At 38.6% G+C, this 13,510-nt stretch overlaps 1 protein-coding gene across 1 annotated transcript in view; it reads right to left on the bottom strand.

The window, feature by feature from the left end:
• RELN (reelin) overlaps positions 1-13,510 on the bottom strand; it is a 275,407-nt gene that overhangs the window by 141,890 nt on the left and 120,007 nt on the right. The window contains exons 5-8 of the mRNA XM_041405399.1: positions 13,365-13,397; positions 11,670-11,748; positions 4,881-4,977; positions 711-762 (exon numbers count right to left, since the gene is read on the bottom strand). Of these exons, the coding sequence (XP_041261333.1) occupies positions 711-762; positions 4,881-4,977; positions 11,670-11,748; positions 13,365-13,397 (261 nt within the window). The remainder of the gene's footprint in view (positions 1-710; positions 763-4,880; positions 4,978-11,669; positions 11,749-13,364; positions 13,398-13,510) is intronic.

Below are 13,510 nucleotides of genomic sequence, written 5' to 3' on the forward strand. Positions count from 1 at the left end.
AATATGATTTGGAAACGCATATCCAGGAGTCTACAGAGAAAGCAGGCTACATTTTTTGCTTGCTTTTTTACTGAACCATCTACATCACTAGAACACTTTTCCTTCATATTTTCAACACTGAGAAATGAGTTAACAAATTATGTGTGTTCCAAATTTGCCCTCAGCCCCAGCCTTTACCATAATTTATAGCCACAAATGCACAGTGAAATGTGCAATAGCTCACAGTATTCTGAGTAATACAGCATACAACCATGCTGTTGATAATATGGACTTAATAGCATTTAGTCTTCATTTGCCCTACCTGTTCTCTTTGTGCAAATGTGTTAAAAACAGCACTACCTTGGTGTAACTTGGAATATATTGGGGTGTTAAATGACAAAACCCTTCTTTTTTTTTTTAGAAACAATAATCACACTTCAGCAAAAGAGCAAGAAATTATAATGCTAAATATCAGGCTATAAAATAGGAGAAAAAAACAGAACTCAAACATGGCTTATCAGAGTATCTACTGCAGCTTTTCATTTCCAAAATTTAAAACAGTAGCTCCATGTCAGGAGATGAATAAATACACTGCAGTTTTAAAAGATTTTTTTCATCCCTCATGTTGAATCTAACATCAACCACAAAGGTAACCCTGAACTTTAGGGCCATTTTCCTTCACAGAAAGGACTTTTTACACTTTCTTGGGTGAAAGGGAAATCTAAACTTACCAAGGGAAAATTGAAGGACGGATGCAGTAGTTGTGTTAAGGCCAGTGGTGGTCTATGGGAAGAGAAGCAAATATTTTTGTTAGATGAGCAAAACAATACATTCATCATTTGTTTTTCTTTAAAGCATGGAAAATCTCTAGACACCCACATCTCCTGTGCATAGGACTGTTTATCACCAGCCCTTTCAGGCTGAGTGATCGTGGACATTTTTGTTATGTCATTTTTGTTATTGAAAGCTCGTCGTATGTCAAAGCCAGAATTTTTTTCACCATAATAATTTCTACCAAACAAAAAAAAAAAAAAAAAAAAAAAAAAAAAAAAAAAAAAAAAAAAAATCACATTTATGTTCAGCAGGGTCGCTTGACCACTCTTTAGAAGATTGGAAAAATCTCTGTGGTTTGTAGTCAGCTTAGTGTAAATCTGTATATATGGAACAGTTCTCACTTTTCTCTGCACAGAACAAGGACTAAATAAATAAATAATAAAAATAAAATTAATTAACCCTAAAATAATGCATTATTAAGAGTAAGCAATGGAACCTAAATCTTACACACAAAGGAAACAAAAACACTTGCTGGTACTGTATGGTATGTACAGTGCAATGTTGTAGCAGAATCTACCCACAGCTGACATCCAGAGAGATGGAGAAAAAAGAGAAACAGCAGCAGCTCACCCTGTACTCAGCAAACCACCCTCCTCTGAGGCTTCTCCCCCTTCTTTGAATGCCTCCAGATTTCAGTAGCTCAAATTAGAATGTTTCTCCTGAAAATGCTATAAAATCAAAAGCCCTAGTGTGTTGTGAAAGACACCTAGTAGTTTTCAATTTATTTTAAAAGTTGAATTTAACAACACTGCTGCTTAACAAGCAAGGCATCCAAGACAAAAGGGACTGGACTTCTTCCAGTGCTAGCTCAACCTAGTTGAGCATTAAATGATGCCTTTGAAAATAATGCATGGAGATCTGCATGAGTTGGTGTGAGATTTTGGTGTGATCTGTTTCTTTTCTATATACCTATTACACACAGAAAATAATTTCTTATCAATATTAAGGAAAAATTAAGGAACAATAAGTAATCGCTGAAATACATTGAAGATTAACTGATAAAAGGACTACATGTTCTAACATGTAGTAATTTTAATTTTTAAGCAAGAATAGGAAAGCTGCATTTACATAGCCTCTTTAAAAATAAAGTCACATTCTCATTTAAGTCATGCTGCCAGGATCAATTCAGTATTAGGTATCACACTTACCCTGCCAAATAATAAATTGCTTTCTGATTTGAGTTAAGAGCACCTATTATATTAGTTTTCATTTAATTAATTATGTTGTGCAAGTCACAGTTTGAAAATAAAATCTTTATTGAGGTTCAGTAGCTCATATCACAAAGAAGTTAAACAGATCAGTTATCACAGAAGAGACACTCATGTAGATTTAGACTGTGCTGTGAATCATTTCAGCAATGCTTTGGGAAAAATCACTAGACTTACTAACAATTTTTGCAAAATTCTGCATAGGACTGCTTAGTTCAGACACTGCATAGAGTATGGTAGGGAGCCTTTAGTAGATATTTTCCTTTGCTTGCAACACCTCTGATGCTATACATCTTTCCAGGATTTTGGCAGCAGTAAATTTTCACCAACAGACAGAGACAGTTGGTATTAAAAACCCTCTGCCTGCAGTAACAGGTGGCTGCTGGAAATCAGGAGGAAAGAAGGAGGTCAAAGTAGCAAAGCAGCAGCTGTTAGAGCTGTTGATGTAAAATATTTTCCAAATTCAACTCTTCTCGATTAAGTATTTTAAAGCAATAATTCATGTACTAGGAGCCATTAGCAGGAACAGAGATTTCATGATCCATTTCAAGCAGGGTCAAAATAGGATTGATAGAAATCATGGAGAAATGGAACAGGTATTAAAATTTGTGACAGAAAGAGGTACGTATAAAATTGCCAAAACAACTACAAATGAGAAACAGGTTGGTTCTAAGACAGTAGGTATTCAAATGTATGTCTATACTCAAAAATAGAACTAGATCACACCTCTGGCCTGAACACTCCTGTGCTCATCCATGGTGTTAAGCCATTAGCATGTTCCTGCAGAAGGATTTGATTTTTCTGCAGCACTGCCATAATATTTATAAATGCTTTCATTTTTAGGCTGGTAACTGTTTATAAGCATTATGGGTTTTTTCAGATGGTTATTTAATCACACCACTTTGGTATCTTAACAAATGTTTTCCAAATTCCTGATGCCATGATAGTGCTACTTTGCCACACAGCAATATGACAAATGCAGTCCAAGACTGGATTTTGAAGCCAGTTCCTGATTACAAGGGATAGTCTAAAATTGCATATCAGCAGGGAGAAGACAGCTAATGAATGACAGTTCAAAACCCTCAGAGCTAGGACCCTGGGTTTGTTAAATATCGTACGTAGATTGTTTTCCAAGTAGTGTTACCTACAATCAGTACTACAACTAAAAATGAATGTAAAAAATGGAAAAATACCCCAGTGGTGTTACTTCCCTTTTGCACAGGACATAAACCAATGCAAGTATTCTCAAGGCAGTTAGCAAAGCACAGCACATTCAAACAGGATGCAAAGTAGCAGAGAGGCCATTTAACATCCCTGACAGGATTCCCTGGCTGGAGCTGGCTGCAAGGGAAATCCTTTTTTATCTGTAAAATCTCTAAATTAGTTTTATATGTGTTGATGACTTTTATGCACCACATCAGCAATATCTACATTGCATTTGTGTAATTCTGCTCCCAGTTAAGGATGTAAAATTAACCCTGTGAAAAGAATTGTCAGTGTCTGAAATTAAGGGAAGATGCCTGGCCAAAACCACTTCTGTTTTATGGCCCTCTTCCATGTTTGCTCTTCAAATAGCTCTAATCAGCCTCTCCCTCCATTCAGAAGACTGTTGAAAACATGAAAATTAATTCTGAATTGCATGGGCTTTGATCTGGCCTTTTAATTTTTCAGTTCTTTCCAAAGCTCCCCTTATATGTACATCACTGCAGCTAGCTGCTCAGCTTCAGCATGTGGGCATTGGTTTATGTATTGCAATTCATTTTCCACACCCAGATGACCTCAAGTTAATGCAAATTGCACTTGTTTCTTACAGCAATTTTATGACCAAACTACCCCCAACAAAATTAATTCTGTCCCATTCATCATGACTCAATCTCTTACAGACACTTCCCTGAGACTGGCAGGTGCTTGCTCCAGGCTGCATTTAAGTCTGTAGGATGCATTGTTCACAAGTGGTGTTTTACAACCAAATTAACATTTGTCAACAGGGACAAGAAAAAATGGGACAAGACTAATAAAATAATAAAAGAAAAATGAACCCTGTCTCTATTTAATTGTTGGATATAAAAAGAGAATGATTCCAGTTCAAAAACACAGTTCTATATCCTTGACTTTTCAGTATTTCAGAGATACTTTAAGAGACTTGGATACATGCTGGATCGAGAGACTGTCCCTTGCAAAGGGACAAAGGTCACTGCAACTCTTGCAATAACCTTTGGCTGGTATTGTATTTGCAGAGACCCTTGTGGCAGGAAGGAATGATTAATCTGACTCCATGTTCTCAGAAGGCTAATTTATTATTTTAAGATACTATATTATATTAAAGAATACTATACTAAACTATACTAAAGAATACAGAAAGGAAACTTACTGAATGCTAAAGGACAATAATCTTTCCCGAGTTCCAACATAGCTTGGCACTGATTGGCCAGTGAAACAAAACAACTCACACCAGAATCCAATGAAACAATCACCTGCAGGTAAACAATCTCCAAACACATTCCACATGAGCAAAACAGAGGAGAAGCAAATGAATAATAGAAATATATAAAAAATTATATATATAAGAATTTATTTATACATTCTTATCATAATAATGATAAGAATTGTTTTCCTTTTCCTCTGAGGCTTCCAGCTTCCCAGAAGAAAAATCCTGGGCAAAGGGATTTTTCAGAAAATGTGAATGAGACAGATGAGCATCTATTGTTTAAAACACTGGGATGTTTCTTGGTGTACTTCTATAGACCCATCACCTTGCTCAGGAGCATCTCTGCTAAATACCAACCACTGAAAGCACATCAAGATCCCTGCAGCTGACACAGCTTCCCAGCCCCAGCAGAGAGGGCAGCCTCCACTTACCAGTTCCCTGGGACCGTATGGCTCGCAGAAGGTGGCAGCGTTGCCGTGCATTATCACTCCACAGTGTCCCCCAACCTCACAGTTACTGCACTCAGACCTGCAGGGAGAGCACACCATGTTCAGAAGGGAAATCAGAGACTGGCTGTTTGAGACTGTGCAAACTGTGAAATCAGACTGCAGTGTCTTGGTGCTCGGATTGGGCTGTTTGTTATCACGGTGATGGACTCAAAGGTGGGGCAGTGTAAATATGATCCGCTGGAGCTGCCTCTTGTGAAAGGCCCTGGTGATTCAGTGCTGGCTCTCTGCAAACTGCCCCTCCTCTAAAGTGGGGTGTCCCTGCTTGTTGAATGCAAAGCACCACACCACGGGAAAACAAGTTGAAATCTTACATATATAATTTACCCTGAAGCTACTCTTCTTACCAAATCCTTGTGAACATTTGATTTACCACAAGTAAACCCACCATCATGGAGTTACCAGAGAGAACAACTGAGGACAAGTGGCTGGGATCAGCCTCTCTCCTGCTTGCAGGATTATTTCCCCAAAGGCTGGGCTTGAGGCTGCAGTGTAACATGGCATCTGCTGTTGCTTCTATTTGTATTTATCATATTCCATATTCCTAGTAACAGAGTTGCCACTTTGCTCACCTTTAAGGAAAAAAACTATGAAGAAATTCTCAGAGAGGCTGGTAAGTGCTGCAGAGACAACTAATTACACCTGTCCTGATACATCTTAATTTAACATGAAGGACTTTGTGGGCAGCCTGACTGCAGAACACAGGGAAAGGGCTGCCTCCCCCACCTTCTAGGGCTGGGGTATCAGATCTTGGCATGAGGTCCACATTTAAAAAAACATTGGATATATTCCTGGTCCCCAACAAGCTGCCTGCGATGGTACTGGCTAACGTTGCCTTTGGGCATCCAAAGCTCAACTTAAACATCAAACCTCCAGGGAAACACTCCAGAAAAAACATCAGACATAAAAATGTTTGAGTTGTTTTTCCTGTATGAGCATGCCAGTGAAGTAATTCAGCAATTTACACTGATAGCATTTAGGATTTTGAATTTAAGCAGCAAAGTAAAATGTTCCAATAAAGTAATATAGTTCAAATCAACATCAGTGAATTAATATTTACTTACAGAAGTCTGAGTCAGCAATTAATTTTATTTCTTAATAAAAGTCAAGAAGAGAGCATGTGAGTGAATAAAGTGGTACTTTTAGAGAAAGCACAGAAGCAGAGCTGACAGGGGACATGTTTTGTTGCTATCTAAATTTCACTTGATCCCAAAGTTCCGACAACTGAAGAGCAGAGGGTCAGGAACTAGAAGAACTCCTGGGATTCTGTAGGATTCTGGCTGTTATAAAAATTATTTTCAATGTCTGTCCCTTCATTTTTGAATTTTATAGTGGAGCATCTACTTGGACTTCTGATATGTACAGAGATAGATATGGCAGGAAAACTTTGCCACGAATACTTTGTAGTGACCACTTAGTCCTTCCTGAAAGGTCAGGCCACATAATCCAAGGGATATTTTAATTCTCTAATTCTCTTGTTTCAACAGATAAAAAGTGATTAATCTGTTCTACTTCTGTAATGTGGTCTATGAAATATTGTCTGTAAATCCAAAAACACTGTCCTGCTAATACAGCAGTTTCATCATTGGTTGTCTTTTCTAGGATGATTCCTCTCATACAAAATTGGATGGCTGTTGGTAATCCTGATTCAAACCTTTGTGCTGTCTTTGAAGTGCATTACCTTTGACAATAAACTGCTCATTAGCTTGACAAGAATGCCTGAAGAGCAAGATAATTGATCTGCTGTTCCTCAGATCATCGTCATAGTACTACGTGTTTAGAAACGATCCAATTTGCTCCTCTCCTGGTGCAGACAGGAAGGTTAATTTCTTTTCTATTTATACAAACAGAAGACAGTATTAATTGCCCTGGCTGGGTGCAGCTTTCTACATTATCTTTCTCACCTGCCTGGCCTAAAATCTTAGCACATTAAAATCAATTCAGCTTTCTCTTCACAGCTGGTCCTCGCTGCCGCTGCTGACACGTGTCACATTTATTGAGATGACTTCTCCACAGACCTGCCATTCTCTCATCTCTGGCTTAGAGAGTCCCACCTCTCTCTGCTATTGTTCTTCACTTTGCTGTGGGGGAAACATCTGCTGTTTCCTCACCCTTATTTGTCATTTCTTTTCCCTTTACAATACCTGAGTATGTGGATATTATATTGACTGATGTCTTCTGTGATGTCTGAACCATAAAGAAGATAAACATCTCAAACTGCCAACAGATTTTTAAACATAAATCTTTCTGAAGTTTAATCCCACAGTTTTAGTGCAATTTGGAAACCACTTTAGGACCTCTCTCTCCTGTCACAAAGCTTTCCTCTACCTCTTTGCCACTGGAAATATCACTGTACCTGTACATTTCTCATATGCCATGAAGAAGTGATGACCAAGAGAATCTTTGTTTCTTATTGATTGATTTTACATGCTCAACTATTCTTCATGTCATCTTTGACAAGTGTGCCTTCTGTAAGTGACTGCTGCTTGGTGTGCTGATAGGCTTTGAGATGAAACATGACATCAGATTGGGAAGGAGAGTTTAGACAGCAAAACACTTCTGTACTGTCTCTTTCTCCTTTAAATGTCCTGAATCCCCTGCTGTCTCTAGTCCTACTATTAAAACTGTATTATACAGAAACATGCATTCATGCCAACATTTATTCTTTATTAATTTATGCATTTCTTAACATTAGATCATTTATTATAGGATTAAACAGATTTTTTGAAAAAATATTTGTTCCCATTTAGCCTGGTTTAGTTCTTATATAGCACCTTCTTTATGCTCTCCACTGCAGTTTTATGAGGTTACATGGAGGCAAGATGGTAACAGGAATAGATGCTCAATGACCTAGACTGTCTTCATAGTGCACATACTGAACCTCTACTCATCCAGCCGTTCCCTGGCAAGTGGTACGGGTGCAGATTCCCTTTCCCTACTGAAGAAATCAGTTACTTCCATGGTTCCTGAGCTTTCTGATCTAACAGCGTCCTGACAGCTTTCAGAAAGTCTCATGGACACTAATTTCTTGTATTATTTCAATTTTCTAATTGAAAAATGTACTAAACACTTCTAGTTAGTTCAAGTCAGCAGTGGCTGGCTGAGCATGGACATTGGTGCTGCATTTACAGTGGTGTGAGAGTCACCTACCTTAACTTCCACAGCTGGTACATGTCAGATATGTAATACATTGGACATTTATGATTGTGTGAAACATATTTTTTTCACAAGACAAGAGATCTTTGTAAGGCTGGTGGCAAATAAAACCCAAGAAATGAGGAAATCTTTGCCCAAGCAAGCAGGCTTTGCCTATGGGATTTTGGAAATGACCATATTCTGACATGACTGGACACTGGAAGAAAAGATTATAAACATTAGTTGGACATAGCACACAAAAAGATTCTCACAGTGGGTGGTTTCCCAAGAAAATGAGAAAATGCTCCCCATTCCTGCTAGCAGAGAAATCATCCTTGTTTGTTCTATGCTTCTTCTATGTTCACATACGGATGTGTCCTCTACTGTTGCTTCCTCTCTCCCTGTCCCTTTCGCACTTTAGCAGTTTCTCCTGTTTTCTGTCAGTCACCACATTTTTGACTTAGGTAAGGAGCTGTGGTGCTGTGACTTTTCTTTTACAAAGAGCCTTTCTCTTCCTTCTGCAGCTCCAAAAACACTTGCAACCACTCCTTCTCTGTTTCTGAGCCTCCAAAGAAACAGATGGCTGCTGGGAAGGATGTGTCTTAATGCATTTGAAAGAGCAGGCAATCACTCTCAAAATCATTCAGCGCCCTTGTGCAAAATAGTTATTTGATGTGAGGCCTCTCCCAGCAATGGAGTGACACACAGGCCCTGCTGGGACTCATAAAATTGGACACATAGAGAGGATATAAACTGCTTAGCTGGTGCACTTGGATGGTACATCTCTGCCAGAGCTGCACATGCCAGAAGGGCAAGCAGGAGGAGTGGGAAAATATTAATCGCTTCCAAGCCAGTGTTATGTAGGATTTGGGAAGAAAATATTGGAGGAAAATACAAGCACTTTTGTGTTCATCTGTACACAAACAATGGCTTCAGAGACGACTAGAGTGGCTCTGTGTAAGTGGCCCCGCGGCACGGCCCTGCTGGGCTCCGCGCACACGAGGCAGCTGCTGCACACAGAGCAGGCTGAGCAGAGCTGCAAATGCTGCTCCAGCACTCACTGCAATTGGTTGTGGTAAAGATGGGATTTTAGCAGCTGCCAGGGGAAAAAACCGCAATTTTAGTGTGGATGGCAACAACTGTTAATAATTCCTGATTTTACTCCCACTAGACAATCAACCGAGAATGAACTTTCTGCTGCCAAGTGGGTCTTCACTGGAGGTAGAGCTACTGCAGAAATCCTTTGTGCTAAAAAGCTCATGATACATCTTTATGGTTTTATTTTATTTTATTTGTGCTCCACTTCTGTTTAGCATTGCTGAAAATGCTGGCTTTCTGCTAGTACAGGAAAATCTGTCTCAGGATTGTGGTGAGTTTTGGACTCTCTCCTAGCAGCCACCTCTGCACTGACTCACCAAGCAAGGTGGTGAAGTTTGCTCCAGAGGGACCAAATCCACATCCTAGGAACAAAAGGAGCAGAAGACTGGGGGCTCTTTTAATCTGAAATTCTCTGCTGAGACTTCTATAAGCAAGGATGAATTTAGAGTTGAGAGCAATGGATAAATAAATTATGGAGGCTCCCAACAGACAAGTCCTCTGTGAATTATGAGGCATCTGCAGGGAAATAATGCCTCTTCTCATTTCTTTCCACTCAAGTCCATTTAACACACTGCTGCTAAAGCTATCTACCTTGGCAGCTATTCTGCAACCCATTAAGAGTCCTTGATCTGTCCATACCCATAAAGAAAGAGGGGTTTTTTTGTTATAGAATCACACGTCCTTAATGCCTCCTAGTCCAGAAAAAACATTTGGAGATGATACAAAAGGAACAAGAGGGAAAAAAAATTGTAGGCACACATTAAAACCTGTTAAAATGAGCATGTACAAAATAAAAATATCTGTAAAATTCTGTAAACTACAACATTTTTACACAAGATGGTTAAACTGTGAAAGACCTGCATAGATGGATGGTTGTGACAGTGCTTAATAAAAAAGAAAATGAAGTCAAATGTCACAGAATGAATGTATTAATGCAGGTAAGTGCTAAAATGCTCATCAAGAATTTATTTGAACAAGATAAACTAACCCAGTAAAATATTTCTGTGTTTTGTATGAATTAAAATAATAAAGTTAATTATATTTATGAAATAGGATTGGAAGAAATAGAAAACTCAGAATCTTATATAAAAAAAGGAGGCTCCAACCTTCAAAACTTCATATTAAGACCAAGAGATGTGTTTATCTGGGTATTTTATACTGTAAATACACTCACTATACAGAACAGAATTAGTTTTGTACTGAGATGTACAACTTCCTCTTCTGGGACATTGTACACATATATCATATGAAATGGTTGTCCATCTTTATGATCACTGTGGTGGTAAAATTATTAATATTTAAGATTCAGAGGTCTGTCTAAGAGCACTCTTTGCTAAAAGAACACTCCTTTTGACTAAAAGTTAACAGTCTGCTGCTGTTTCCAGCTCCCATCTTTGGAGCTAAGGGAGCACTGGGGGGCTGCTCCTGTAGGCTCCACTTACAGTTATCCCTCCTGTTATTTACTGCTGGACAACTTGGGACTATGGCAGTGAATTAAGGAGCCCACCCCTCCCAGGGGCTAATATTTGACTTTATTAACACTGAAGTGATTATTTTTCCTCATCTCCTCCCTTGCTTTCTGAGCCAGTGCAGGGGCTGGGGCTCTGCAATTCCCCAGCAGAGAATGGGGGAGCAGAGGGAGAGATGCTGTCTGAGAGCTCTCACTCTGTGCTCACAGTTCATAAAGCTGCTGCCTGACCTGTTCTAAGTTGTACCTGCCTTATTATGCATGGGAAGGTTGAGATTCTTCTATAGCACCTACTGGTTAAAGAACAATAACATCTTGTGCCAGCTGTTCCAGACACAGCCTGTGATAATATGAATGACCCAGTTCAGGAATCCGAAAACCACCCAAACCCTAGCAATTGGAAGTGGCTGTATAGAACTGAGAAGTGAAGTGTTTTCCTTCTTATACAATACAAAAGTCCTGAAAAATTGTGCCATCCACAAAAAAAGGAAAAAGAAATTAAACCTCAAACATTTTTATCACATGAATATTAGACAGAGGTATATAATTCCAGTTGGAGATTTTGGTGGGGTTTTCTTATGATTTCTTAAATTATTTGGAAGCACTTAATTTCAGTTTGGAAGGAATTATTGCTGTAGTTAGCTTCACCAAAAACATGTACAACATGAAATAAAAAAAAAATTGAAACAACAAAGTTTAATTCTTGAAATTCTTCTCCTTTTTGATGAAAATCTGTGTTTTCAGGAAACCAAAATCTTCATTCATAAGTATTCACTGAGCTCAGCTCTAGTCCTTCTATTTTTGGATTATCTAAAAATTTGAAATCAACAAGAATTTGTAATCCACTTCAATTAGCTTAGAATTTCTCAGTCACTCATTAATGAATTAATTAATAAACCAAAATATTTAGGTCCTAATGAAGCAAATCCATACTTTCGTTTATACATCATTTCATTTGATAAATATAATGTTTTCATTTGCTCACATGCATATAAAGGAGTACACAAACTCACCACATGGTAGGATTCAGTTCTTGCTGATGGTAAGAGTCAAAGTCATCTCGCAGGATAATGCTGTCACTGTGCATTTCAGCTGCAAAGAAAACACTGCAGTATATGAAATAAAATCAAGTGCAATCATCCCATGCTTTCTAAGTGTTGCCTTACCTAAAGAAAAGCATTGTAAAATGCATTTTAGTTTTCTAAAAATCGCTTTTTATGTTATGCTACCTATGAAAGCCAGGGTTTCTTAGTTACAGGACTTTTTCCTTACTATGAATCATAGTACCACAAAAAATTTAAAAGTGCCCCCATCTTGAAAGTGTGATGGCTATGGAACGATGGAGTCATCAAGTACACACTAAATATTTTAAGAAGTTTTGCTCTGAATTGTTGGTTAACTGAACGTTTAGGAAAAAAATCCTCCCAAATCCAGATTCTGCAAACATGGGCACAAGAATGGATGAGAAGTACTAATGAGTGTATTGCAGATCTTACAGTCAGGGATACATTTTGACACCTCATAAGCAAAAATCCATGAGCTTATTAGAATTTCCCTGCTGCTATCACTTGACAGGCAGTAAAGATCAATTTATCTAAGGAATATAAACTGTGAGTTATGTAATGCAAATATTTCTCACCACTGTTCTGCAAACTTTGGGCTCCAATATTTCACCTGGATTTACTGTCTCATTTATGTACGATGACCAATAAACTCACCTAAAATTCAAACACTTGGGCACCTGTGATTGTGTTAGACATCCATCTCTACAAATACTTCCACTAAATGAATGACATAACATTCTACTTAATGTTAAATAGAACATTATGCTATTTAAACTGAGGAAGAATGCCAGAATCTGTCCTGGACACATCAAATTGCAGCACAAGGGTTGGTGGATGCAGGGAGCAGCAGTGCCTTGCTCCAGGCTCCACCTTGGAGGTGCACAAAACCTTCCTCACAGTAACCCTGCTCTGGTGTGAGGTCTGTCCCACACTGAAGTTATGGGACATAGAATCAGAGAATGCTTTGGGTTGAAAGGGACCTTAAAGATCATCCAAATCTATCACCTCTGGTATGGGCAGGGACACCTCCCACTATACCAGAGCATTCAAAATCACATCCAACCTGGCCTTGAACACTTCCAGGGATGGGGCACCACAGCTTCTCTGGAAATCTGTTCCAGTGTCTCACCACCCTCACAGTAAAGATTTTCTTCCTGACAGCTAATCTAAACCTGCTCTCTTTCATTTTAAAGCCCTTTATTCCCTCTTGTTCTGTTACTACAAGCCTTTGAAAAAATTCCTTTCCAGCTTTCTTGCAGCCCCTTTAAGTACTGGAAAGTGCTCTAATGTCTCACTGAAGCCTTCCCTTCTCCAGGCAGAACAATCCCAACTCTTGCAGCCTGTTTTCATAGCAGTGGTGCTCCACTCCTGGCTCTCTTGCAAACAGATGCTCTAATACATAACTGGGACCAAAAGGTCTGCAGCATGATATACTCACACTGCAAGGAGTCAAAGACAATAAAAAGCAATAAGAACCACAATCAAGAAACAACTAATCAGAATTAGATATAATTCATTCAATTTTATATGAATCTCATTTTTATTTGAATTCCTCAGACCTAGTTTAATGTGACTTTACAGATTTTTTATTATAATAAAGTCAATGATTCTGAGTTTAAGTAGTAAGAATGACAAATCACCTACCTAGGTGAGGATGTAAGGGAGCTTCTGTCGGGGCTGTGGAAAACAAAGACACACAGTGCATTAATATCTCCTGTCAACAGAGCTCAACTGCAACATTAAAAAGTCAATTCAGCTTAAAACAAATTGTACAGTGTATACTCCCTTAA

The sequence above is a fragment of the Onychostruthus taczanowskii genome, unplaced genomic scaffold, assembly GCF_017590055.1.
Source record: "Onychostruthus taczanowskii isolate IOZ18803 unplaced genomic scaffold, ASM1759005v1 scaffold23, whole genome shotgun sequence".
Taxonomy (NCBI): Eukaryota; Metazoa; Chordata; class Aves; order Passeriformes; family Passeridae; genus Onychostruthus; species Onychostruthus taczanowskii.